The 27,981-nt window shown below is 35.1% G+C and overlaps 2 protein-coding genes across 6 annotated transcripts; both read right to left on the bottom strand.

The window, feature by feature from the left end:
• Positions 1-1,969: 1,969 nt before the first annotated feature.
• On the bottom strand, positions 1,970-11,584 carry EOL1 (ETO1-like 1). 2 transcript variants are annotated; one of them, XM_086443841.1, is made up of 6 exons: positions 11,198-11,584; positions 10,461-10,836; positions 8,656-10,368; positions 8,267-8,558; positions 3,199-3,508; positions 1,970-2,469 (listed from the first exon to the last, which is right to left on the bottom strand). In XM_086443841.1, exons 2-6 carry the CDS (start codon positions 10,583-10,585, stop codon positions 2,246-2,248), a joined length of 2,664 nt encoding a protein of 887 aa, XP_086299967.1. In that variant the 5' UTR covers positions 10,586-10,836; positions 11,198-11,584; the 3' UTR covers positions 1,970-2,245. The 2 variants fall into 2 exon arrangements, with proteins under 2 accessions (XP_086299967.1, XP_086299966.1); XM_086443840.1 differs by having other exon boundaries at positions 10,461-11,584.
• Positions 11,585-17,247: 5,663 nt separating this feature from the next.
• Positions 17,248-27,580, bottom strand: LOC147402241 (protein TIFY 4B-like). Of its 4 annotated transcripts, none has more exons than XM_086443843.1 (9): positions 27,241-27,571; positions 26,993-27,138; positions 26,715-26,875; positions 21,041-21,131; positions 20,785-20,959; positions 20,032-20,088; positions 19,243-19,300; positions 18,894-19,114; positions 17,248-17,692 (listed from the first exon to the last, which is right to left on the bottom strand). In XM_086443843.1, exons 1-9 carry the CDS (start codon positions 27,356-27,358, stop codon positions 17,676-17,678), a joined length of 1,044 nt encoding a protein of 347 aa, XP_086299969.1. In that variant the 5' UTR covers positions 27,359-27,571; the 3' UTR covers positions 17,248-17,675. The 4 variants fall into 4 exon arrangements, with proteins under 4 accessions (XP_086299969.1, XP_086299970.1, XP_086299971.1 ...); XM_086443844.1 differs by having other exon boundaries at positions 20,800-20,959; positions 27,241-27,567; XM_086443845.1 differs by lacking the exon at positions 18,894-19,114 and having other exon boundaries at positions 27,241-27,580.
• Positions 27,581-27,981: the final 401 nt, after the last annotated feature.

Consider the following 27,981-nt stretch of genomic DNA (forward strand, 5'->3'; position numbering starts at 1 on the left):
GTTGACCTTTGGCTAGTCAATGGATTATAGTAGAGATCGACCTTGAGTCAGGTAGAAATAGGAGTGGCAATCTTAACACAACCCACGAACACGACTCAAAAATGACACGAAATTAGGGGGGTGTGAGTCATAATAGTGTCGAACCGTCTAACATGATTATTAAATGAGTCGGGTCTAGATTAGGGATGTCAACCCATATTGACACATTTAGTTATTTTGTCATTAACGTCTTGATTTAAATCATGAAACATAGGAGGTATCTCAAATATCAACAATTATTTAAGGGTTTTTTTTAATTACCCATTTTTTGTTCGAATTTTGTAAATAAATTTTTCGTAATACAGTTTTTTTCAAATTTTATAAATATATAGGATGTTTTAAGATATTTTTCAAATAATTAATAGTAACCTTTTAGTTTGGAAAAGAAAAAAAACACTTTTCTTACTAAGTTATTTATTGATTTATTTATATTCATATTTTTTATTATTTGAGTTTTTCATTGAAATTTAGACGCTTGTAGTGTTTGATTCCTAATTTGATGATCCATGCAAGCAAAATGACCCTTCCAAGGCTAGTGTGACTCGTACGATAATGAAAAACACTTTCCATACTAAATAAGGGAAATATACTTTTATTATTTGTTTTTTTAGAATAGGTAGAGATACGTAAATTTTTTGAAAAGTTAAAAAAAAAAATTACATTTCTCTGTATATACCAAAAAAATAATTATTAAAGATATGTAGTTTTTGTACGACACATTTTTTTGTTCTTTTCTTTTCCCTTTAATTGATTGTGATATATTTTTAGTAGTGAAACTTAGTTAAGTTTTGGGATACTTAATTTATGTTAGTAGATGTTGGTTTATAATCATGGGACTTTATTTTTGATAATGATATTTTATTTTTGGTGTTGGAAATAAAATTTATCTTTTTCAATTAAGATTATAGTTTTATTAAAGATGTTATATGGGTCAGGTTAAGTTACCTATTTAATATATGTATTGGATTTATATTTAAATTTCTGACACGATTATTAATAGGAGATTTGGAAATTTTTCATAATGATCCATTGCCACCCTTAGGCAGAATCGGTTCCTTACAGATTCCATAAGTAGAGCCATTGTTTATTATCTTTATTGCAAACTGACCCGAATCCATTTCGATATTACTTTTTATTTCCTAGACCTAGAACTACGTAACGACTCAAAATAGAATCCCGCACATAGGACAAGGCACTTTCAAGTCTAGACTTAAGGAGATCGTTAGAGTGACAACTCATAAAATCAACCTATATGTATTTCGATGTTACTTTTTGGTTCCTAGACCTTAAACTATGTGACGACTCCCAAAATTGAATCCACACGCTGGACAAAACGTTTTCAGGTTTGGACTTTAGGAGATCATTAGAATGATAGCTCATAAAATTATTTTGGAGAAAAATTCATTTAGGTGAGGCATAAGATTATGAAAATGGTTACAGTTTTTTGAGGACGATATTCTCGATACAAAAAATTCTTGTATGGGTGGATCATCCAACATGATACCTATATAAACGCTCAAAATACCAAAAAAACATTTTGGAAAGCATAACAAAACCTTTGTGTGAGATAAAGAGAGGGTGTAGATGACTTGTTAGAGAGAGAGAATTGAATTAACTTTTGTGAGTGAATGAATAATTAATTTTTGTACAAAGATCTTATTGCCCTTATTAAATAGAATCGTGATAATATGACGTCCCCTTCTGACACGTGCATCATCATAGAACCGTTGATCATTTGCCTCAGGATATACCAGAATAAGAATTATGATTTTGCACATCTCGAGGCAAATGACCTATGATTATGAGAAGAGAGCATGTGTCAGAGGGGGAGTATTAAATAACTGGAGTTGACACTATGCCAAGGACATCTTTTGCCAATTGAAAGAATTGGATGATGCTAACATCCCCACAAACTTGGATTCCCCATGTATATATATCAACAAAGGCCCCTCACTTCCACTTATCCAACCAAGCAAGAATCCTTCACGGTTTTACCTTCAATCACTGATTTTCATATATTTTCTACAATTTTCTCTCCTTTCATATATGAAAAATTACATGAGAGGAAAGGGGATGGAAACTACGGGAAAAATAAAACTTCTGATGATCTCAATAAAATAAAATAAAATAAAAACAATAAATGAAAAATAGAAAATAACATGGATGATGATGCTATATGTAAACTAGTAGCTCCTGGTCATCTGTTTCAGGGCTCCTGGGTGTCACTTACACGGCTGTGAAGCTCCAGCATTTCTGGATGGTTTGGGTCAACAGAAAGTGTGGCTCGGCAGTCACGAAGTGCACCTGAGATATCACCCATGTGCTCATGGAATGTAGCTCGTAAATGTAGAAGTTGAAGATCGGCTTTGAACGCGATCGCCCTTGAAAGCTCCGCGATTGCCTCCCTTTCTTTGTGTCTGTCCATCAACACTGCCCACCACACCACCAAAACCAATGTTAGCTGTCTACACAAGAATCATCCTTTTTATTGCCACCCCAAGTTTTAATTTTTTTTTAAAACACACTAACAACATAAGACTTGGCTTTGGACAGGATTCATTTAGCCACCCAAATCTTTGGGATAAGGCTTTGTTTGGTGTTATTGAGAGAGAGGGACATTTAATTGGCATGTCCATATCTTTAGTTGGCATGTTATACATAGTTCCATACAGTGCTGTGTTTTGGTGTGGCAATATAAGTTCTCAAGATTTATCTGGGATAATTTTCAGCTAAATAACTTAAACAGATGAATATAAGGGTAGTGATCAGATGATAATGTTTAGACAATTCCACAATATTTGGCGAGATGGGGGGACCAACTGAATGATGGTTCAATGGGTCCAATTCCAATCACTTGCATGAAGGTCTTGTAAACATTCCATGTGCTTACAATTTTAAGATGAGCTGAGATGGTGTCCCCCAGAGGAGTACATCCTTGGGTCCACACCATCAAATCAGTCCTCGAGATTTACGTGGTGAAAATAACCAAGACCATCATTGTGAACCATTGTTAGAAACCCAAGAAATAAGGGCTTAAGTCTCCGCATCATTATTGCTTACTCGGTGATCTATTTGGTTAAGTTTGTGTCAACCAAAAAGAGGATGAAGTGATTTGGACACACCATCATAGAAGGGAGTGAGAAAAGAAAAGAAACTGACCTGCAGCTCGATATCTGTACGGATAAACTCGGAGTGGATCTAATTGGGTGACCATCTCAAGATCCGCCTTTGTGAGATCATGATCGCAATATTCTGACCTTTTCTCATATGCAGATGCATTGTTTTGGGCCTTTTCAATTAGCTTCGTCATTTCCTTGTACGCAGCACTCCTATCACTTTTGAGAAAATGGACCCGAGCAAGGCCTTGGTGGGCTCGAGTATGCCTGATATTAAGAGCACTAGTGTAGCAATCCGCAGCCAAGTCTAGTTTTCCACAGTCAACGTACACGCTGCCAAGATTGTTCAGGGCCTGTCAAGTGCAAATCAGATCCATAATCAACTACATAAAAGGGAAAATTCCTCTTGAAACACCAACCAAGCAACAAAAATGCACATAGCTCTTCTACATTTTCTGGCTACGACACGTAAATTTCAAACAAGCATGCCCTGTGAAGGGTGCAATTCTGTAATTTTAGTAAAACAAAAACATGCCCAAATTTATTATATAATCCTATATATCCGATTATACCAATTACTGTTATTGTGATTTCCAATATTTTTTTTTGATAGATAAAATGATTTCATTAATAATACTGAAAGAAACAAGACCGGCGGAGTTAGGCCCCGTTTGATTCAGCTGCTTGAATCTGCTGTCAGAATCTGTTGTCAGAAGCTGAAACATTGAAAAACTTGTTTGATAGAGCTTTGTAAAATTGTTGTGCTGTTTACCAGAATCTGGTAATTATTGTTTGATACAGTTTCTAAAATCTGATGTATTAGGATAAAATGACCAAAATACCCTTAAGATTGATAATGCATCTAGAATGCATCAAAAATTATCAGAATACCCTTATAAATATATAATTACATTAAATATATAAAAATAAAATAATTTTATATTAATAAATTATAAAAATAATTATTTTAATTTAAAAAAATTTATAATTCTTTAAAAAATTATAAAAACATTTATAATTCTATAGAAATTTCGGTAACATCTCCTCTTCAAACTAGGACAACCAAAAAATAAAAATAAAAATTGTGTGACATAGGTTCTTGCATGAGCATGTAGGTTTGGTTCAAATCTATTCCAACTTCATAACAATAGTTAGCCAAATAATGCTACATTACTCAAGCTTTTAGCCCACATCTATATACTAATCAAATTCATATTTTTAAAAGGAAACAAATTTCAAAATCAACTTCAAGAAATATTGGGAAAAAAATGGTATAAAAAACAAACTACACAGTAGCTTTCCAAGACTAGGATTGACATTAGTGGAAAAATAAAAGCTCTAAATGAATCAAGAGCCCAGAATCCCATCATGTAAATAAAAATAAAAGAATAAATGGGTTTTCTTTATTCAACAAAAACAAAAAGACCCTCTCTTTCTCATGACTCAAAAAGCACTGAAGCCAAGAAATCACAAATAATCTGAAAGCACTATTTAAAACAAATATATCATAAAGAGATAAGGAACTCCAGAAACTTCTAATTGTAAGTTTAAGAAAGAAAAATCCAAACAGAGCCGCTAATATCAACAAGAATAACCAATTTGGAAAACCCTGTAGCACCGAATAGGAACAAGCACAAATATTTAAGAAAAATACCTAAAAAAACAGGTGAAGAAGGCTTAAGTAACAAAATTACCTGCGACCCGTCAAAGGGGTTGATGTAATTAAGCCATCAAACCAAGAAAAATGATCAAAAGAAGTGATTTTGCAAGAACCCAGCGAAGCTTTTCGTCTGATTATTGCTTAGAAAAGCGATTGAACCGAGAGAGAGAGAGAGAGAATAAAAGCTGGGAAAGCAACTGGAAGGGTTGAAGAAAGAAGAAAAGAAGACATGGAAGGAATTTGGAATTCTTGTAATATTTAAAGACCTGATTTGATTCTCAGCTTGGTTCAACTCGAAACGACTCTCTCTACCATAGGATGGGTGATCTGGTACTACACTCCATGATTATTCTAAGAGATCTATGTGAGAAAGAGAGAGAGAGAGAGACCGAACAGAGAAGAGAAGAAAAGAAGAAGAGAAGCAGAGAGAGATCTGTGAAGTTCTGTCAAGATAAGAGAGACGAGGGGCAAAACAGTTATTTAAATCAAACCGTTTTATCGGTGTTTCAACAGCTTCTCGTATGTGCGTTTAAAAACGCAGCTTTTTGAAGCGATTTTTTTTACCAAACGATAATTACGAACCAAAACGTAGATTTTAGACGCAAACGCACTAAAATCTGCGTTTTGAAGTTGAAACAAACACCACCTTAGCCACTCAAGCGAAAACAGTACACAAAAATGTAATGCTACAAACCCAATCTCATCTTCCTAAAAAATCTGCAAAGAGGACCCCTTTCATTCCAATATCATTCTCCACAAATTTGTCCTATTTAATCTCATTTTCTTATAATTGATAAAGGGGTTAGATCCCAATATTAACTTCAGCAGCAAGTCCTTGGAAGACCATTTTGAAGTGGCCTAAGTCCTATTGCCTAGCATCTGAACCACCACTTAGGGCTTCTATTTGTACAATTTTGTTAAACCATTTTGAGTCCTCATTAATTGGTTAACTGATGCCCCATAATTTGTAGTCACTTTTCAGTTCCTTGGTCTCATTAACAATGCCAAATTTCAACTAAAGTATAGCACAGTTGAAGATGGGAAAAGATTTAAGATTTAAGATTTAAGATTTAAGATTGTGCCCCTCTGCTGCCTACCATAAAAAAATACCATCGTGCGTGCTATCCCACATGCTTGGGGCAGTGAACATGCAGTCGAGCCAAGAACCAAGGGATTCAAAATCTCCAGTTAGCCATGTGACAGATACCTTCTTAGTATTGCAATTAGAGAAATACCCTTATATTGCATCTCTCCAGCGGTACGAACCCAAAATGATACCTCAACATTGAACCAGATAAATGATAGTTTGAATGTGTTCCATTCAAATATGATGATTGATCTGTTGATTCTCCAATTTAAAGACCATCCTAATGATTTTGCATCCCTCAACAATGTAACTAGAAAAGGCAATCATCAAACTTTTAAAATTTGTTCACAGATTGAACCCTAGCTCCAAATCTACAACCATATCTCTCACAAACTAATTACCCTTAAACCCTAAAAAGTTTATCTACTTTTGCCCTTCATTATGAACAGCTTCTGAGCCAGTTTGGAAAAAAAGAAAAAGATGGGTAAAACGGTCAATTACCAAAACTCCATTATCAAGAGAGAAAACAAAAACCCAACAACCGCGAGCATGTCTGCCACATGACTAAAAATATATAGCATCAAAACTAAGAATCAAACTTATCTCATTTGGTTGGTTGACTAAAAAAGATCTGACTCCTAGTTGCAACAAATCATTTCTCAACCAAATTTAGTCACTATGAATGGTGATTCTAAATGTAGAATTGATGAAGGGAGATTCATCAACGAAACGAGGGAGACATTTGTCATTCAACAACTAGAAGAGGGTGTTTTTTGGTAATTGACTACTGGGGGAGATTAGGGCTGACCTATCTACAATTTTTTGTTTGTTTGTTTGTTTGTAAAGGGAACTTAACCTAATCAAGTAATTTTATCAAAAACTCTTTTTAAAATCTTTCTAACAAGCCACTCTTCAATTCATTTCTTTATTTCTTCTTTTTCTTTAAACATTTGCAATTTTATTTTGGTCGGTGCTTTGGATTTTTTAATTATTTAATATTCTTTCAATCTTTTACGCTTTTTCTACTTTCTCACTCAACACTATTACTTATTTTAGCATTAACCATTAACCAAGGATGTAAGCATCTTTCATGTTGGACTGGGATAGAGCCTCCCTGTTACCTAGGATACCATTGGAATGGAGAAAATGAATGAGCTTAAAATGTCACGATGTGATGCAAGAAAGGCAACCTGTATTCAGATCTAAGCATTTTTCGTGCGAACATTTATTGGATGCGTAGTCTTATAGAGGTTTATTTACTCCTTTTATCAATAGGTTTATTTACTTATTTGACATCCATGAAGAAGAATGTCCAATAAAAATTGATGGTCTAGAAACATCCCGAACCGACCAACTCGGGTATATTACACCCCAGGATGAAAAGATTGAGGAAGATGTTGCCTATAGAATCAGAGCTAGATGGTTAAAGTGGAGGTGCGCTTCTGGAGTGCAATGTGACTGATGCATACCAATCAAATTGAAGGAAAACACTAAAAGAAGGCAATAAGACCAGTTTTATGCTCTATGGAGCTGAATGTTGGCGGTCAAGAAACATCACGTTGATAAATAGATAAAATTAGAAATGAACGTATTCGAGAAAATGTAGAATTGACTACAGTAGGCAATAAACTAAGAGAAAGATGATTGAGATGGTTTGGGCGTGTTCAACGAAGTTTGATTACAGCCCCAGTTAGAAGGAATATACGATTTGAAGGTTCTAAAAGAAATTAAAGGCCAAAAGAACACAGATTGACATAGTGAAAGCTGATATGAACACAATTTTAGTAACAGAAGACATGGCTTAGCACATAATTGAATGGAGAAACATGATTCGTTTAACCAACTACAAATCTTTGAAATAAATGAGGTTATTTACTTGTTCTTGTAATTCTTCGTGTTCTTATGCTCTTCTTCAATTCTTTTGTCATCTGCATCCCTATATTTCACTTTTGTTTTTTGAGTGTTCAACGCATTGCCCAAGTATAGCTGACTAGTGTCATAAAGAAAACAAGAGACTTAGTCTTTTGACAGCATGATTCACTAAAATAAGAATATTGGTGTCTAAGCTATTCCGGAAGACATTAATAATCATATAGTGGGATTTAGTAATCAAAAGATGCCGGTTGCTTTATTAAAGAGATTATGGTACACTCCCAAGCACTAAACAATTATAAAAAAACAGTAAAACATCATGGTTATCAAATACACAAATCGCTGTTTATACTTCTCAACATTTCAGCTGAATGCATGATCTTATTGATTAAAAAAGCCATTTCTGGGGTGAAGCTTAGCGACTTGGTGCATGCAAGTTTCAAAGATTGAGTATGAAAATATGGAGTGAAAGAAAAGAAAAAAAAAACACACCTGTCCCTTGCGAAGTCTGTCTGAAGGGCATTTCAAAGCATCTTCAAGAAGTGATACAACAGTTGAAGAGCTTGATGGATCAAGACTAGAGTCAGCCAAAGCGTAGGCTTTTAGAAAAAAGGCCTCAAACGATCTCTTGAGGTTGATTGATCCTTCTGCTTTCTGAAGCCCTTCTCCACAATGGCCTGTATCATATAAAATCCAGCCCTCGTAAACCAAACGTTCATGTTCACTCGCAGCATACTGTCGTGCCAACTGCAGGCTTCTCATGGCCGCATCAGGACAGTTCAACCTGATCAAACAAAAGTGTCAGGTTTCCTATCTTCCTTGAAAAAAAAAACACTCACCAACTGGAATACACTAATGGGTCCAAGAGATACTAAATATACCTGAGGAGAAGCAAAGACTGTCTGAAGTATAGGACACCTTTCGCTGCATCAGACTCAAGCATTTGGTAAATAACTGAAAGGGACCCAATATCATCAACCTTAGACCACCGATCATACAATTGCAGCCAACAATCAGCGGTCGTCCAGTTCTCAACATGTTCCCGTACAAGCATACGGAGTTGGGTTGCAGCCACTCGTCCCTCAAACATTCTATATTCCGGAGACAGCGTGAGAATTGCTTGAACATCACATAAGGCCTCTTGGTATTTCTCAAGTGCTAGATAGAAACAAAACCGGAGTTCCAAGCAATCCAATGCTAGTTTGAACCCAACAATTCGATTTATTTCGGCCAAAGCAGCTTCAACATTTTGTTTCCTCATCAGGGATGAGGCACGATACATGTACGGATAATTAAGTGTGGGATCCAACTCTGTCGATTTCTCGAGATCCTCCAACTTCTTGTCACCTTCACAGTACAATGACCTCTCTTGGTACATCCATCCATGAGGGTTATAGGAGGAGATTACAGAGCTGAGCTTCTCATAAGACCAAAGTTTCTGGCCCTTAATGAAACCCAATCTAGCCAAGCCAGAGACAGAATAAACATGACCCGCTGAAAAAGCTTCCCCGAAGAGCCGTTCCGCTTCATCATATTCTTTCCTCAGAAGCCTTACGCATCCCAACAGATGAAAGGCCAGCTGTCTCTGCCTACTATTTTCCGCAGACTCAACTAATCGTTCCAAAAAACATGTAGTAACATCTGATTGGGGATCACGAACCATGGAGACCTCACTTAACAAACAGTAGAGCGAAAATGAGGCTGACCCAACCATTATCAATCTCTGTTGTTTATTAGAGTTCCCGAATATTTTAACCACTCGATCATCATTCAAACAATCAGGAAGTTCGTGGAGGAACACTTGCAAACATGAGGCAGCAAGGACAGGAGAGTTCTCTTCGAGAGCATATTCCATGAAGTCTACTGCATCTTGTCTTGAGAAAATCAAAGATGCAAGTTTCCTATCACAAACATCTTTGAGTCTTTCACAGCAAAACTTATTGGCGAATATTAAGATTTCAAGCAAAATGTCTGGAGGAATATCATTTAAGCTGCCTGTTTGGCTGAAATCACTGATTGCTCTCATACCCATTGGGGAGATACCATTTCTAGACAAATCTATAACTTCTTGAAGTGATTCGGTGAAACACCCATAAAGCATCGAGTGGAAAGGAGCCGACAGGTCTGCAATCTTCCGTCTATCACAGACTATTTTCTCATCTCCAATTTGGAAGAATACGGTATTTGAAACACGATTCCCAATTATCTCGAAAGATTCGGGGGAATTCAAGTTCAAATCGGTGGGAAGATTAGAAGCAACATCTAATGGCCCGAACTCCTGTGTGCATATCCCACAAGAGGCGAGCAAATCAGTTATGAGTTCCTCTCCTTGTTTCTCATACTTCAACCATGCCCCAAAGACAATTTTCTCATGAACTGTGCTTGCTTTCAGCCAAGCCGAACGGAGGCTCCTCCGCATCAATTTGATTTCCTGAAGGCCTTTAAAGACCTGAAACTGTATCAAGAAAAGGTTCGACCTTTCATGGGGAGGACAAGACTCAAGTTCTTCGTGAATCTGAGCTAGAACTTCTACGTAATCGACGGGCTTAAAGAATGGGAGAATGGGTGGTTCAGGGACCTTGATGAGAGATTCTCTACATAAAATTAAAAATGACTCAAATTTGATGAAAATAAATAAACCCATTTCAAAAATTAAAGAAAAAGAGAGAAAGAGAACACAACTTACATGGAAGAAGAGGAGTGAGGAGAGAATTTACAGATCTTTCCTCTCTCTACTTGAAGCCATGATTGTGGATTTAGGGCATGAAGTTGGGTTTCTTTACAGGATTCTGAGAGGAAGAGATTCTTCATAGGGCATAAGAGATGAAACAAGTCCCAGATCTCCACAATCTCCAAATTGGTTTCTCTCCAACACTCAAAAAACCAAGAAAATGGGAAGGAAAAAAAAAAAAAATTCTTACCTTTACCCACAAATCACAACCTTCAAATGAATTCTACCCAACCCCACAAAATAACAAAAAAAAAACGCCTAAAAAATAAAGAAAAACATAAATGAAAGAGACCCCTTCACTGCCAACCTCTGCATGAGCTCCTCTTAAACCCTAAACACATTTAGAGAGAATAAATAGATAACATCTGGGCTTAATTTAACTAACAAAGTAATTAAGCTTTAAGCAATAAAGTCTCTAAAGCTATGATCTTGCTATCCAACAATACAGATTACAGTCTATCTCTGATCTACAACTAACAAACTAAAATACAGATTATAGTCTCTCTCTGATCTATAACTAACAAACAAACTCTTTTAAAGCATGAAAGGGAAACATTAATTAGAACCTAAAAAACACACAACACGAGATCTCTACCAAAAACACCACCAAATCCATATCAAAACCAACCGAATCTCCAAATAACAGAAACAAAACAACAAAGAGAGAGTATAGCGACTTCACACCAACCTACCTTTGTTGGATTCGTTAAAATGAAGCATTCCACACAAGCCAAGTTGAAATCAAATCATGCCCATTTCATTTCAAGCTTGAATTTCCAAAACCCAAATCATTAAATTTACAGTCTATGTGATCATCAAAGACATGGAATCTAAAGAAAATTTATGGCAAATCGCTTTTACTTTTGTTTGGTAAAAGGAAATGTTTTTCGTTCTTTTTGTCACTTTTTCTTGCTTTATTTCCGTTGGAAAGGGCAAGATCGAGGGCTTACTAGTTACTACGGATGGAATTTAAAATAAAAATAAAAAGTAAAAAAAGATAAAAATAAAACTATTAGTTTTTTGAAATTTTCTCCATAACCTTTCACAAGTCTCAAAAATACTCTTTTCAAGTTGGGCTGCTTTTGCAATATCCCCAAGATTTTAGTGAAAATTAGACATCCCCCCGCCCCCAAAATTTCAAACTAACAACATCCCAACCTTTTGACCACAATCTTTCATGAAGTACAAGAAATATGATGGAAATGCCCTCTATTTGTTATGAATTCAAATAGAGTATTGGACACAACACCATGTCTCTGAGTTTAAACCTTTGGAAAGGTAAGGGAAGCAAAGCCAGCTGAAAATGGTCATTAGAAGCATTGGTGAAAGATGCAAATGGGGAAAGAAAAAAAATAAGGGTACGAAGAGTGAAAGAGACACCACAAAGTGGTCCATTATGGATGTTACTACGAACGTGGTACATACATCGCAAAAGAGATGGGGGTTAACTTGCCCCCACCACTAAAACCTAAATATTATTGATATGTAGATTGGGTTCACATCAGCATTTAATCTCTTGCAAAAAATATTATAGAATTTTTTTTTCAAAAATTCATTATCATCAAATTGTAAGGTTATTATTATTATTATTATTATATTTTTGATAATTAACCCCAAGGGGTTAGTCTAGTGGCAAGCCGAGCCTTGATAAGCTCTTCAGGAAGGGCAGGTCAAGTATTTCAAACCCGAAACCCTATGAAGCAATGAATTCCTTGTGACCACCCTCCAGGATTCTGTTGACCCTCGACTCAACAAGTTATAGGACTTTTTGAGGGGTTGGTATGTGTGACAATGGAATTTGTCTCACTCGAAGGGTGGGGATACACATGATAAGCAAACAATTTTACAAAATAAAAAATAAAAAAGGTAAATTTTTCTAACTCATTCAACCTCCTCATGCTTATCATCTTCAAGCTCTAGCTAAAAATGTCACTATTTTCAGTCTCTTCAAAATCTCTCTTGTTCATGAGGTTTGGAGATGGAAATAGAATTTTTTTTTTTATCATTAAAGGTAAAGAGGAAGAAACTTTTTTTTTTTAGGGAGAGGGGGATCAAGAGTTTTTAGTAGCATTTAATCCCTCAAAAAGACTGAAGTGAATGGGTATGTCATAAAATTTGGAACCTAGGGTTTCTTCTAACTTTTCACCAAATCCATATCCATAGTGTACCTCAAAATTATCTTTATTATTTTGTAACTAACACAATATATCCCACTAACCATGATCTAATCACAATAAATGTGACTCTTTAACATCCAATTTTTTAGAATAGCAGATCCAGACACCTTACTTCGGCATTTTTATAATCTCAATCGGCATTTGAGACTAAGTATATACAATTGAGATGGAAGTGGAAAAAAATACAGATTTTCTAAAAATCTTAGGGATTCATTTTTATAAGAGTTGTCTATTTGCACACATCGAAATGGCCAATTGCACCCACTTGCTTGCAATACCCACCTTAACTTTAAAATAACTATTTGCACACACCTAATAAATCTGTTTTTACCTCTATTGCTTATTGCACACCTCTAAAGATAACTTTCCATCTCTCTTTTTCTTATTTACATCTAGAAAGATTTCAATTCGAATTTTAAGCATTGATCTTACTTATTTTTTGTACCTTAACAATTTCAATCGAGTCAAAGCCATTCACATAAAAAAGTTATGCTTGGTAGGTACATACCGAATCTGCTTTGTAAGATTCGGTGGGTACCTTTCGAATTAGTTTTGTAATATATACCTACTAAATCTATTTGATAATATTTAGTAGGTACCTACATAATTTGCTAAAATAAGTTCGATTTAAATCTTTCAAACAATATCTATCAAAAAATCTCCAAGTTCTTTGATTCAAAATTATCGTTATGAATTTTAATAGTGTGATCTTTTCATCTTCCTTGTGATTAAAAAAAATTCAAAGAAATAAGATAACTTGAAAAAATAAAAAAATCCTAAAACCTAATCCTCATCGATTTCATTTCTCACAAACTCAAAAATAGATGAATATGAAGAAATATAGAGAGAAGAAGAAGATGTGAATTTACCTTTCTTTTTTTTTTATATACAAAAGTTATTTAGATGGGTGCAATTGATTATTTTGGTGTGTGTAAATAGACCGACCCTTTTTATAAGGAATATGTAAGCTCATACGTATGTATGATGCTTCACTTGACTCAATCATCATTTCAGGTGAATATTTTCTTTTATTTTAATCATTTTTTTGTTCCATATAGGAATATTTTTGTTATTTTACGAGAATTGTTTATATATAGTCAATAGTTGATGTGTAAACGTGTTAAATTAAATTTTATAAAATCGAATTGGGATGATAAAGTCTTCTATTAAGAAGGTAGATAACAAAAGAATCGAAGAGGATAATATTAGAGAGTTTCTATTGCCACACCAACTTTTACTTGAAATCCTCATATACACATCTTGGAATGCTCTAAGTAAGAATTGGTGTCACAATAGAATCTCTCAAACATTAAAAGATGAATATACAAAGAGGGTGAGAATTTTTCCAAAAGATGAATTTTATTTTATTTTATGAGTCGTGATAATATGACTAGCAAGGTGGCATACTCAATCGACTTCCTGTCGTGACAAGCTTGAGAATTGTAGATCTGTACACATCAGGATACACTTTTTATAGGGAAGTGTACTCACGTATCTCGAGACATATATCTACGATTCCTTAAATTGTCCACGTCAAGGAGTCGATTGAGTATGCCACCTGGCGAGTCATATACTGAGGACTCTTTTTTTAGTAGTAATTGTGGATCATCTTATGCCAAGTGGGTTTTTGATTAGATGATTACGATCATCTGATCAAAGATGGAATGCTCTGATTGTTGGATATAATTATCATTCTGTACCAGGGATTTCACCTGATCAATCCTACTGGTGGTGGGAACCTAGTGGGGCTGGAGAATATATTAGAAAATTATTATCTTTTAAAATATAGATAAAATTGGGGGTAGTGGGTATGGTTACACACTTGTCACTTAGTTTCAAATAAAAGGGGTTTTCTACTGGACACTTTTGGCCTTTATGTTGTGGGGAAAACGGTTTTAAGGAATTAAATTTCCAAGGAAAATGGCCATTTGAAAATGTGTTCCACTGCTTGTTTGCTCTTAAGAAAATGTCAAAAAGTATCAAAACTTCTAACCCCATCAAAAGTGATTTATAAAAAATGTTTGGCACCAAACTTGGCAAACTTTAGGGCTGCCGAACCGCTCCCTATATATACTTTAACAAAAGTGTTTTGTCCTACATGGGTTAGAAGTTTTGGAATGGACTAATTTTTTGTGAGGATGATCTCTACGATTAGAAAATCCTCCTCACCAAAAATCAGTCCATTCCGAAATTTCTAGTCCTATGTTTACAAGTTGAAAAATCGTGTACTGTTCATTTTTTGTAAACCATTTTTTATGGGGTTAGAAGTTTTAGAATGGGCTAATTTTTTGTGAAGATGATCTCCTCACCATAGAGATCATCGTTACAAAAAATCAGCCTATTCCAAAACTTCTAACCCATGTAAGACAAAACACATTTGGTAAAGCGTGGGATGGTGAACGGGACCCATATATATATATATATGTATGTATGTATGTATGACTAGTCTAAAAATAATAATTTGAAATTAACTTTTCATGAGGTTATAAATGTGGATTATAAAATTTTTGTTTGGAATTTTGGATGATTTTCATTATATGAATGATTAATTGTATAATCGTATAGTCAAACATGATAAGTGTATAAACAATGCAAGCAAGAGTACAAATATGTCATAAGTAGAGTGTATGCTAATATGTCAGATTTCGTGACGACCATCATCATTCTTACTAGGTAAATAGTAATACCCCGAAAAAAAAAAAATGATTCCATTTTGTCTTTCATTACAAATAGTAAAATTTTGCATTCATCACCTAATATTTTTTTAAATAACCTTTTGAGATTTTCATATTCACTTTAAAAAAATGTCATTTCACAATCGACGTACTTGCCTTTTATGTTAAAAGATAAAGAGTTGTGATAATCTGACACCCCCCTCTAACATAGGCCTCCATCAGAATCGTAGATCATTTGCCTTGGGATATATAAGAAAAAAAATGTATGACTATGTATCTCGAGAAAAATGATCTACGGTTCTGTGATGAGTGCCTCAGAAAATCATTATTCAAAGATAAAATAGTAAACATCTTTTAAGATAATTTTCTTTTTAGCTCGATAACATTCTCACAAAGTCTTAGATGCTCATTTTGGGGTCAATATCAAAGCTTGAATGCTCATTTTATCGATCACCTGATTGACAATCCAAACAGGTTCCATGGATAATTTTTTATTTTTTATTTACTCTGATGTCCATCAAAATTTTAAATTGTTGGAATCAACAACTAAACAATTTTGGGAAAAAAAGAAGAAGGAACAATAGTGACATTAGAGATAAAGGAGTATGGAGGAGCATGGATGGCTTGAATTATATCATACTTTTGTCATTTATTAGGGTTGCTGTTGAAGCATTATTATTATACGATTCCATCCACACTTTAATTATTCGGGGTACACTACACCCTCTACAGGGACCGTTACAACCACTTTATAGTAGAAGCCAACTTTCCAGTTGTCTTACTGTAACACCCCTTATGTAAACAAAATCAAATAATAACCCCTGTAACTTTCAAATTTTAGAAGTACCCCTTGACTAAAATTCAACCATGATTGACTTAACTGAGCGTGACACAGTTACATCATGCGTTCATTCAAAGTTTTTTTTTTTTTGGTTGTTGACAATAGTGTGATTTAGACATACCCCCTTGATATCAGTCTACTCTAATAGATTGTGAGAAATATCTTAAATGCCCTCATCTACAATTTTTGGCAAAAAACCGTTGCTTATTCGTTCCAAAACCAGTCTGTAAATCATCTATACCATTTCAACCCTCAAGCTTCAAAAACAAGATATGCTTTTCGGATATGTAGAAAATTACATAATTTTGGGTAAAAAATCAAGTTTTTTCAATAGAAAGGTTAAGACACGGCCAAAAATGATGGATTGAAGATAAGGTTGAATAGATTTATAATAAAGATGAAGAATGACCAATTTTGAAAAGAAAAACCAAGGGTTTTTAACATTAGGTTAAAGATAAGAGCATTTATGTCATTTTTCTTAGTTTATAATAGAAGACCAATGTCAAGAGGAGCATGCTATCAGATTGAAAATATAGAGGAATCTCAAATATTGACCAAAACATTGGTGAAAAATGATTTTATCTCTAATTTGCCTGTCTGCATTGCCTCTCAAAACTTTCTGAGGGATAAGATTTTGATGGAAGTTTGCATAAATACCCACTTTATATTTAACCAAGAATACAAAACATCATTATTAATACCGATAGTCATATCCGAGGATCTCTAGACTCATTGGGGAAATCTCGAGTCTTATTAATCGAAATAATCGGACTCAAAAATTCTCACTCGATCAACATGGAAAGTACTGAGAAAAAGATCTACGGTTCTGTGTACCTGTCATGTCAACCAATTACAGACCAGGTGAAAATTTTTGAGTCAGACTATTGTGACTCTAATTGAAATCTCAGATTCTAAATGACCATAACCATAAGGGCAAAAGCTGCTGCCATGAAAAAGATTAACTGACGCATAAGGTGGAGAACCAATATAATGTGATGAATCTCAAAATTAAATTTTACTTTATACTCCTTTCGACGATGCAAAGAAAATAAGAAAACCTCCAAATGGCTAAAATTGATTCCATAATCCGCTTTTCTCTTCGGGCTCGTTAAATACTTGCAGTCTGATTTCAAAATCTACATGAACTTTTACTAACAATGCAAAGACTGCAAAATCTCTAATCCTTCGTAGATGGGGAAAATATTACCTTGATATTACAAAAAATGAAGACATGTCTTGGAAACAAACCAATTCATTGAGGAGTTCCATCCTTAGCGAATTCTGGAGATTTTTTAATCCAATCATCGGACAACTATCCTGCATGCAGCTGAGAATGTGTGCTCGATTCAAGGCTAGTGGGCTCCCAATTGATTTTCTTTTGCTGTTGTTACCCATGCTTCTACTTATGGCAAGATGATCTCGGGCACAACCGGCTCTAAATTGGAACAAGGCAAGCAATTTTTTGGTGTCACTGAAATCAAGCTTCTTGCAAATCTGAAATATCAGAAACCATAACAAATCAATTGTTGTGTAAATGTCTTGTATTCTTTTGGCGGTATGCTGAGTTGCAGGGGTGCAGAGGGTAGAACCCCCTACCGGGGGTAGGGTTACGGAAAAAGCAGCTGTGTAATATTTTTCTCTCAGGGGTTTTTCTATTTTTGGGAGATAGATGCGTTCTAAGTCTGAAGAACTTGAAAGAAAATAGTGATTGTTCTGGTTCTGATCAGTGGAGCCGAACCACATAATCCTCATGTTTTTGTATGTCTTTACTCTCTTTGCTATTTAGTTTTTTTCACATTGACCTGCTGATTTCTCAACCCCTTTTACATGCCAAGCAGCCATACATAACATCACTTGGTTCCGTTAGATGAGACTTGTATGGGATGCAAGTCATGCTGGGCAATAGTAGATATGTTCCCACAGATTAAAACTCATCGTTTTGATGGCATTGCAGTTATGGAGAATAACATTGTCAGTTATCGGTTTCGGAGAAATGAACAAAATAGTGCTAAAGAAGGACCCACTATGCCGACCTTTACCATGCAGTACATTCTCAGGGTTTTTTATCGATAAATCATCTAGGACAGCAAATGTTCTAATATAGAATCAAATTGGATGCACACTACCACACAATTCGAATCATAAAGAGAAATTCTATCCATCGAACGGCTGGGATGCAGCATGCATTCTTCCTCTTTTTAGTCATACCCTAATAATGAATGTAATTTCTTTGATAGGTATAATAACATTATAACAGGGATTAATTGACGTCGAGACATTAAGAGAAATTTAGCCTAGTTTACAATGTTTTCAAGGACCCACTTGTGATGTCTGAGATGAGACAATGAGGGACAGACCTGAACAATGAGAGTACTAAGTATATTAGAGCCATCATCCAAGTTCTTTGATCAAGGTGAAGAAGAGCAATTATATAACAGGAAACACTTTCAACAAAAAACTTGTTTTCATCCATATTCGAGGTTTGAAGAATATAAACCATGCAATTCAGTGAGAATTTGATGGTTAGGTCTTGGAATTGTTTAATATTAGTAATTTTGTGCCTTATGTACCTCATTAAAAGTAGGCAAATCGAATAATATAATGAGCTAATCCAATATTTTTATAATTTCTTCGAACAAAATGAGTGCTTGATAATCTAATGGAAATGTGTCAAGGGAGGATTTACGTAGCTTACCATCATCGTTGAGATCAACAGAGAGACCGACATTCTTGGTCTGGTTATCAACTGAACTATGAGTGGGAGTGTGAAGCGGTGGTCTAGGTTGGGGTGGGGAACAAGTGCCACTTTGGCTTGATTGCTCAATTGGGTTCAGACCCCTCACTTGATGGTTCAAGTAAATCTCCAAACCGGAAGAAGGGGATGCTCCCGTCTTTTTCTTGCTCTTAAATCTTCCCCTTAGAGGTAAGTGAGAGAAGGAATAGTTTAAATTACCAATTTGAAGGGCATCTTAGCCAAGTATATGTACATACTAGAGCAGTTTCAGTCTGGCCATAAAGAGTATTTTAGTTAACTAATAGCATACCTGTCTTTTCGCTTCTCAAGGTATCTTTGCAACGATGCTTTTCTGCTGGTTGGACCCTCTGCATCAAAAGCCAAAAAAAAGTACAGTATGTCGAAGATCATTGAAGTGTAACAAATGCATTATATTATTAAAAACATAAAAATGCATAGAATGTCACTGTTCCCATGGCCAACGACTTGCATCAAGAAGGTCTTATTTTTCTTATCGAAAAAAAAGATTGTACTAAATTAATTAACCACTTGGGTTGTAAACTTCTAACATTAAAATCCTTTTTTAAGCACATTAAGAAAATAGCCAACGACTTTGGCCATGCCAAAGTAACAAATTTAAAATGTCCCTGCTGTTTTAAATGGATAATATATGCATAAGACCATATCAACTCTGGTCCAAATTGTACATAAAACAAAATTTAAGAAAAAATCACCTCTATTTTTCAGACAAAAAAACTTCATTGCTTTATTTCCCCTTGCCTTACTATATAGGGGTAACGGTCAAGGCTAGTTAATATTATTGTCATGATCCAGGATATTTCGACGTTGTACCTAAAATTTACCTCGTAAAGTTATGCAAAGAGGTATCATACTCTTCATCAAATAGAGTTTGAGACATGGTGGCATCACTTTCATTGATATGTTGCTATAGTCCAAGGTCAACAAAATTTTGTGGGGAGTTTCTAGAGATGGCATTCATCTTCATCATTCATCATTAAAGTATTATAGAAAATATTTGGAGTAGGCATTAAGTAATGTAAATAATTTCTAAGAGAAACAGGGGTAATAGAAGCCTTACCAGGTTCGACTTCACGAGACAGTGCTACTTCTTCGTTGCATTGCCGAGAATTTTCACCTATCATAGTAAAATAACAACACAAATGAGTAGGTAAAGTATCAAACACATTACCCATTACAAATGTTCTCGTGGTTTTCAACAGCAATCAGTGTTTAAATTGACTTATAGTAAGCAACCAACAAGTGTGTTGCTTAACAACTCTTCGCGATCCATGGTTTATCAGCATATCATTTAGTAATGAATATGTTTAAAGGTAATAAAGACACAGTTGGTAATTTAAAAAGGGTAAATTACAGGTTGACGCCCTATGGTTTGATGTTAGTCTATGTTGACCCCCTGACGTTTTGATAAATGCATTTACCTCCCCTGCCACGAACAATGTTAAGATTCAGATTTTACTATTTTACCCCCTCATCTTATCTTTTTTATTGTAAAAAAATAAAAATAAAATAAAAAAAGTCCCATGTTCGTGGCATGAACCCATTTTTTTTCACAAGGATATTTTTGTCTATGAAAACGAATGATATTGTAAAAAGGATAAAATGGTCTTTATAAGGAGTAAAAAACATCTTGTTAACTGTTCGATCAATGGCAAGAAGACAGAAGGTGGGTAAGTGAGCCCTGTTAGATAACTATAGGGGAAGTAAGTGCAATTTTCAGAAATGTAGGGGGTCGACATAGAATTATGCCAAACCATAGGGGGTGAAAGTGTAATTTACCCTTTAAATAATAAAGGAGGGATCGAGTTTTCACCATCGAGTACCCTACCATTTTGCAAGGTTGGAGAGACTGCACCCGAAGTCCGTCCTGGTCTGATGGATGTTGCTGGTAATTGGCACGGAAAGGATCGAACTGCTGCAGTTCCAGCAGATGGAGTGTCCTGAGGCAAATAGACAGGGCTTGCCACGAGTTGCAAGATAGCTTGTGCCTGCACATTGATTGATTGTACATGTTAGAAGGTCAACAAGCTATGGAATTTACAGCCATGCAAAAGAACAGGTTCCATTACCTTATCAGTGGGCATACCATCGTAGACATTCACCTTGCCACAGTAAAAAATTGTCATCTGACCCACCGACCCGTTCTTTATACCCATGTCTCTGTGGATATTTTGGGGAAAAAAAAAATTTATTTGAGACTTTCAAGCATCAAAATATAAGAAGAAACTCTAAAACCCAAACTATGATGTGGCACAATGTGCTCGTCAATCGGGACCATCAAGGTGTTAGGTTACTCATTGTTTGGGAATAGATATAAATCTTCACCTATTACATAAACCCAAAAAATTAGAACTCGGAACTGGACCATCAGACCAGTGTATATTGGAATTCCAAAGAGTCATAAGACGGTCTAGATTGATAAGCAAGTGTGGCACACATACCACAAAATTCCAGGAAGGCTGTGAGAATGCATTTTCCTTGGCTATTTGCAGGCATAAATGGTTCTGTGGACCTCGAACATTGAACTCTTAAATGGTTTTCAAAACCTTAAATGTCTTGCAAATCGGTTTACAAGATTCTGTAAAATCTCAGCCAGTTTATGGTTCAATTCATCTAGAGTCTAAACATATGCTAAAACTGAGAGATCAATGATTAGTGAAAAGTGCGAAGATAGTTTTAACCCAACTCATGGTGCCAACCTTGTAGTGATGCTATGATCACACCCAGTTTAACTTCAATGTGAGAATTAAAAGATAAAAGGCCTAATTTCTCCATGTACAATGCATAAACTGAAATGAGACGATCATAATTTACAAGCATGAGCATCCAATCACTTCATAAAAGAGGTGTCTAAAGCCTATGACCCCCCCCCCCCCCCCCCCTGCCTGCTACACACATTTTTGGTAGGTAAGGCGTTAGTGGTTAGCAGGTGAAGTTGGGTTCAAGAGGATTGAACTCTCAGTTCTCCCACTGCTGGGATCGGTTCATCAATCCCACCCGTGTTATCAATCAATCGAGCATTCCACCTCCCACTATCGATAGCCTTCCCTACCTAGGACATGAGAACAACACACCACACATCTTACAAACTTAGTTAAGTTGGCATTTCTATGAGGAAAGAAAACTGAGTTTTATATCACTAATATCCTTGGGAATTAAATCCCTTTTGAATGTCCATTTGATTTCAATTTCCAACAATATGCCACAAGTGAAACCACGAACCATTTATGCAGTTTTATCTTTAATCATCATTGCCTATTCTCTAACCCCACTACTAGGGGCCTTCAACAACAATCTGATTTCTCCATTCAACTCTGTTTAGACCTATATCTTCAGTCAAGGCTCATCATTTCTTGCTACCTTAATCCACTTCATTTTTGCTTTTCCCTTTGCCCTTTTAGATCCCTTAAGTTGCATGAAAGAACTCCTTGTTGTGCTGTCACTGATACATTGGCTTCGCTGTAATCCAGTGAAGTTCCTTTGCCCTTCAATCTTTATGGTTTTAGCTTCGTGATTGGTAAGCCTATCGTTTGGAAAAGGACATTATTTATCTCATTTCACAAAAGCACACTAAAATGCACCTCTAAGTTCTTTTCCTTTTGATGGATAAGGAACAATTGAACATGTGTAGCAAAATAACATGACTTTAACAGTGAACCACCTGAAACAAGCTTTAGCTACGATTCCAACCTCCTAGAGAAAGAACATAGACTGAATCAAAATTGTCATATAAACTATGTTTAAATGTACCAATGTTTAGGACCCAAAATTAACTGAGATAAACGCTCAACAGTAATTAGACTTGGACAATAACCGATAATAAATTTTGTAACGAAATTATAAATCTATATCGAATGTGCCAACTTAGGAACATTGGTAAAGATGAATGGAGTGTTGATCCCACAACCTAGGTTCATATCTTGTTGAACCCACCTTCACGTTGACTACCAACCAGCCCGTCTTTCCTAGCAATAAAAAATTAAAAAAAAAAAAAAAAAACTATAAATATATATTTATATTTTTCTATGCAAAGAAAAATAACAAAATGAATGGTCATTCCTTCACTCTTCTAGAAACAGTTGCAAGATTGCATCAAATTCTCCAAAACCCCAAATTTAACATAAATCTATTGGATAAGAATTTTGAACATCAACCTTATTATATTCCTCAGTTCTGCATTTCATCTAGCACCGTTGACAGATCTTATTATTATTGCTGCCATTAGATTGCCAATCATACCTAGAAGATTATTGGCTACTCCAAACTCTCCAAATCCAATAACATGAAAACATCCATGCAAAGTGGTCAACTGAAACAATTGGACCAAATGCTCACTTACACACCTTTTCTACACTTTGATACCCAATGCTCTAATAAAAGTTGATGAATCAAAATCCAACCCCACATTCCACTGGGCACTGATTCGATTCACAGAATCCTGAATCACCTTGGACCATTCTCAAATTGAAAAACCAACAGTGATAAGAAGACATGTTGCATTAAGCTTCTAATTAAACACGACTAATGATGTAAAGCCTAAACTGCATACTGACACCTTAATATTTGGTGTAACCATTTATTGCACAAATAATCAAATCCCCATTAAGCAAGTAAAGAACCTTAATTTGTGCCAATTGATGCAAGTGACCATGATAATTAATCCCCTGTTTACATCAACCATCTAAAACCAATCACATATTTTATTCTGTGTGCAATTTGCTTAGATTGTTAATATCGATTAAACGTAGAATTGTTGATTAATAAATCATGCACAGCGACACGACACAGTATCATCATCATTAATAACGACATCAAAGACTTATGCCAAAAAACAGTTGGCTGGACAAATCATGTTCCTCCATTCAACTCTATCTAAAACCATGTCAATTGGTAATTCAACTGCCTTCATATATATTCTTAATACTACAGTATGCATCCCTTTGGTTCTTTCTTTCGCTTTTTAGAACTTTCAAATTACATCTTTCTAACAAGGGCTATTATTGGTATTTTTTTAACGGGTCAGCTGGGCTTTAACTAATTACCACAAATTTACATTGCAATATGCCAATCAACTTGCTTCTTATCGGTCTTTGGTGTACAAGACTAAACCATCCCAATCTACTAATTTATTATTGGATCTATCCTTTAATCCTCAATATCTTAAAATTTTCTACCATGTTGAATCAGTGAACGTGTTTCTTTGACCAAACGAAGGCCCATGATAGGAGGAAGATTATATAATTGAACTTATTTAAAAAAAAAAAAAACGATTACATTTTTTTTTTTTTGAAAAGTGAAAAAAAAAAAAAAAAAAAAGATTACATGATTAAGAAATGAAAGTGATTGAATACTTAAATGCACGAGATCAAAGCATATCATCAAAATTCAGGGTGGAATTCAACACGATCAGGTGGGTACAAATTTTGGTTCGGCTGCTTGCTCTTGACCTCCTTGAACAAACTATATCTATACTTTTGAATCAACACCAGATGGTACCTATTATTGCACTTCGAAAATTAAGTTAGAAATGATGTCGACAGAGTTTCAACTTAAAATGGCCTAAAATTGCGTGTGTTGATCACCCATTTATAACTAGGGGTCTTGGTGTAACACTTCTTTGCTTGATCTTATCATTTTCGGGAGTTTCGATACATGTGATGTTTGCATGGAAGCTTTTTTTTAAAATGATGATATTCACAAAGACTCAAGATCCAGTAAGGTGTCCCCAGGGGCGGACCCAAAAAAGTTCACTCGTGGGGGCCGAAGTAAGTGTATGAAAATGAAATTAAAAAATATAAATAATAATGTATATATATTTTTAAAAATTATAAAAATCTTAATTTCGTTCTAAGATCAGAAACAAATAAATATTAAAAAAAAATTAACATTGAAAATCGATGAACGCCTTATTTTCAAAATACCCGACCAAACCATAAATTCATTGGGGTTTTTAAGTGAATGAACTTTAAATCACATACCTCGAATGCCTTAATGCACTATACTGTGGATCAAAATTAGCACAAACCTCCTATTGCATGAAGAAATTAAAAAAAGAATCTCCTTTAATTTTGTTTCCTTGAATCAGTACCAAAAAATTGACAAGGTAGAAGATTCATCGTTGCACTTTCTGGATTCTAGAAACCCAAAAGAACACATTATTAAAGGGAATAAATCAAACGCGTGTCTAAAAATAATATCCACAAAAAGTGCAGAAAATAGTACTCACCAAATTCAGAGACTTTTGTAGCAATTTGGTTTGAAAAAAATATATTCAAAAAGGATGAAAGAAGTAGACGTAATTGATCTCAACCTGGAAGTGGAACCGTGTGTAGGGTTTCTTGCTGATAAAGTTAAAAGAGGACAAAGGTATAAACACATAGATAAGATGAAAAATTGGGAATTGTATGTTTCTAAAAAAATTGTAAAATAACAACCACAACGACACCCCTCTCACCAATTAATAAAATAGAGATACCTCTCACCAATAAATAAAATAGAAATATTTCTATAGAGTGCAGAGTAGGAGTTACAAAATTTTGGATATCACAATTATCGTCACCTTTATATTTAAACAGGGTTATTTTGGTAAAAAACCAAGAGAATTGCTATCACGCAACACTAGGATCACGTTGGTTAGTTTTCAAAATTACAAAACTAATTTTTTTCACTTTGTAATCTTAAGAGAAACTTCCTTACTTAGTAAGATGTCAAATCTTAAAAAGGATTGTTGAGGTCAATACGATTACCAAATGGGAAATCTAACATCACAACCTTCTAGATTTCATGGAAAAAATCATATAAAAAAATTCAAAAAAAAAAAAAATTAATTAATTTTTATGGGTTTGATCCAAGTTTTTGAAAATGGATTGTTACAACACTACCACAAAAATCCCAAATTTAAGGATGAAAACTAATTCTTTTTTAACTTTTTTTTGAGTTCATAGAATTTTGTCTTGTATACATCCCTATAGCATTTGATCATGTTTTTGGATACTACAAAGTGAGCTCAACGACCCTTAGTAAGAATTGAAATCTTACTACATTTGTAAGGCTAGACTAACTCTAATCTTAAAATCTTTTTACTTAAGATTTTAAATTAAAAATAAACTCTCTTCACAATTATGCGTTTGCACAACTGCATATAATAATTTTAAAACTTTGTAAGCTACAACTATACATGTAAGCACAAAAAATGTATATATATAAAAAATAAATTTCGAGAATTTTGTGGGGGCCACAGCTCCCTTAAGATTCCGCCAGTCGTGAAAAATATATATGAAATAATAATTTGTAAAATTTTTGTGAAAGCCATGGCCCACCCTAGCTCATGTAGTAGTGTATATACACCCTCAACTAATACAAAGTCAAGCCCACAATAATTCGTTTAATCCAACAATGGGCTTTTAAAAAAAAAAAGCCCAATGGGTTTTTTTTTTTTTTTAATCATCATCTATCCGTAATTGTATGTGGAGGTTCGTACGGGGACCGAAATGAACCCTAACAGAGAGAAAATATAACATGCGCCTATGCTAATGTCACATTAACCTAAACCACAGATCCAAAGCGCAATTTAGCGAAATCTAAACGCATATTTGCTCAACGCTACCAGCGCACAATAGTGACACCCCTAAACAAATATTCGCGAAGCTCTACATGCGCCGGATTTTTCCAACTCTGATTCCCAAATTAGCCCCCCCCCCAAAAAAAAAACAAAAAAAATTGAAAGAAGAGATGAGGAGAAACCTGGAAGCACTAGCGTTAATGCCAGGGGCGGGGAGACGACACGACACATCTCCAGAAAAAGAGGGTTTCGGGGGATCTATTCGCCGATACGAAACCGATTCGCTTGCTGATACCGAGATCTGAATATCGGTTCTCGCTACTTTCTCTGAACCTAAAGGGACCTACAAAATAAAATATTTTATTTGAATCTTAAAATATTCAAATAATAATATAATATAAATAAAAAGTTGTCAGCTTTTTCTTTAAAAAAGAGAGAAAAATTCAGTGCTTGGGCTCACGTGAGGTGGATTTCCCTCCCGGGAAACATGGATCTTCGGCCGGAACCCGGCATCCGAGTCAGATTCCGTCCCGGTTTCAAGTAACGTTTTGAGAGAGATAACTTGTTCGATCGCTTGTGATTTGTTCCAAGAAGGACGACGCATACCTGTACGGTCAAGATGAGAAACCGACACGTGCCACTAAGTCCTGATTTTCCGATTCCTGGAAAATGGAGATGCCAGAAGAAAAAAAAGATTAAAAATTGAACCTTTTTCTTTGAGATATCTCCGGCAATCTTCACGAGTGAGCTGTGAGACGTCATCTTCTGTGAGTTTGCAGAGAGGCTTTTCGAGCGGTGACCGGAAAACCGTCTCTTCCGGTTGCATGCCGTCAGATTCCGGCTCTCTTTCTCTCTCAAACTTGGAGAGAGGAATAGCAGAAATGAGATCCACTGAAGCACTCTCTCTATTTTTTCACATATTTATTGATTTTTTTTTATTTTCTAATTTTTGGAGCCAAAGAGAGCTTTTTTTTCCAACTTCTCAGGGTTTGGCCGCGACGGCTCCGCTTCACTGGGGTTTTTTTTAATCTATTTGCGCTCACCCCATGCCGCCACGTAAGTGCTGGTCATTTATTATTTGAAGCTTTTAATTACTATTTTACCCTTTGAAAAATCCATAATAACATATAATGCCATCATTTTATCTTACCTAAATACCCTTCTCTTATGAAGAAATACCAAATATCACTGGAGCGTCGATACATGATAGACAAGTAGACACCACGACCCGCGTTGTTTCGAAGAAAAAATTCTATATACTCCGGTAGTTGACACAGTAGAATCTTCGTCACGAGATCTACACTGTTAATCATCTTCGAGATTTGTGTTGATGCTCCACGTCATATAAGATGGCGCTAATGGTTATATTTGCCATTTTGAGAAAAAAGAGGGGTAAATTACGGAAATCTCCATTAATATGATTCCTTGTTCGTTTGAAGGGATCTACTT

Source organism: Akebia trifoliata, chromosome 5, assembly GCF_017979445.1.
Source record: "Akebia trifoliata isolate Shusen 1 chromosome 5, ASM1797944v1, whole genome shotgun sequence".
Taxonomy (NCBI): domain Eukaryota; kingdom Viridiplantae; phylum Streptophyta; class Magnoliopsida; order Ranunculales; family Lardizabalaceae; genus Akebia; species Akebia trifoliata.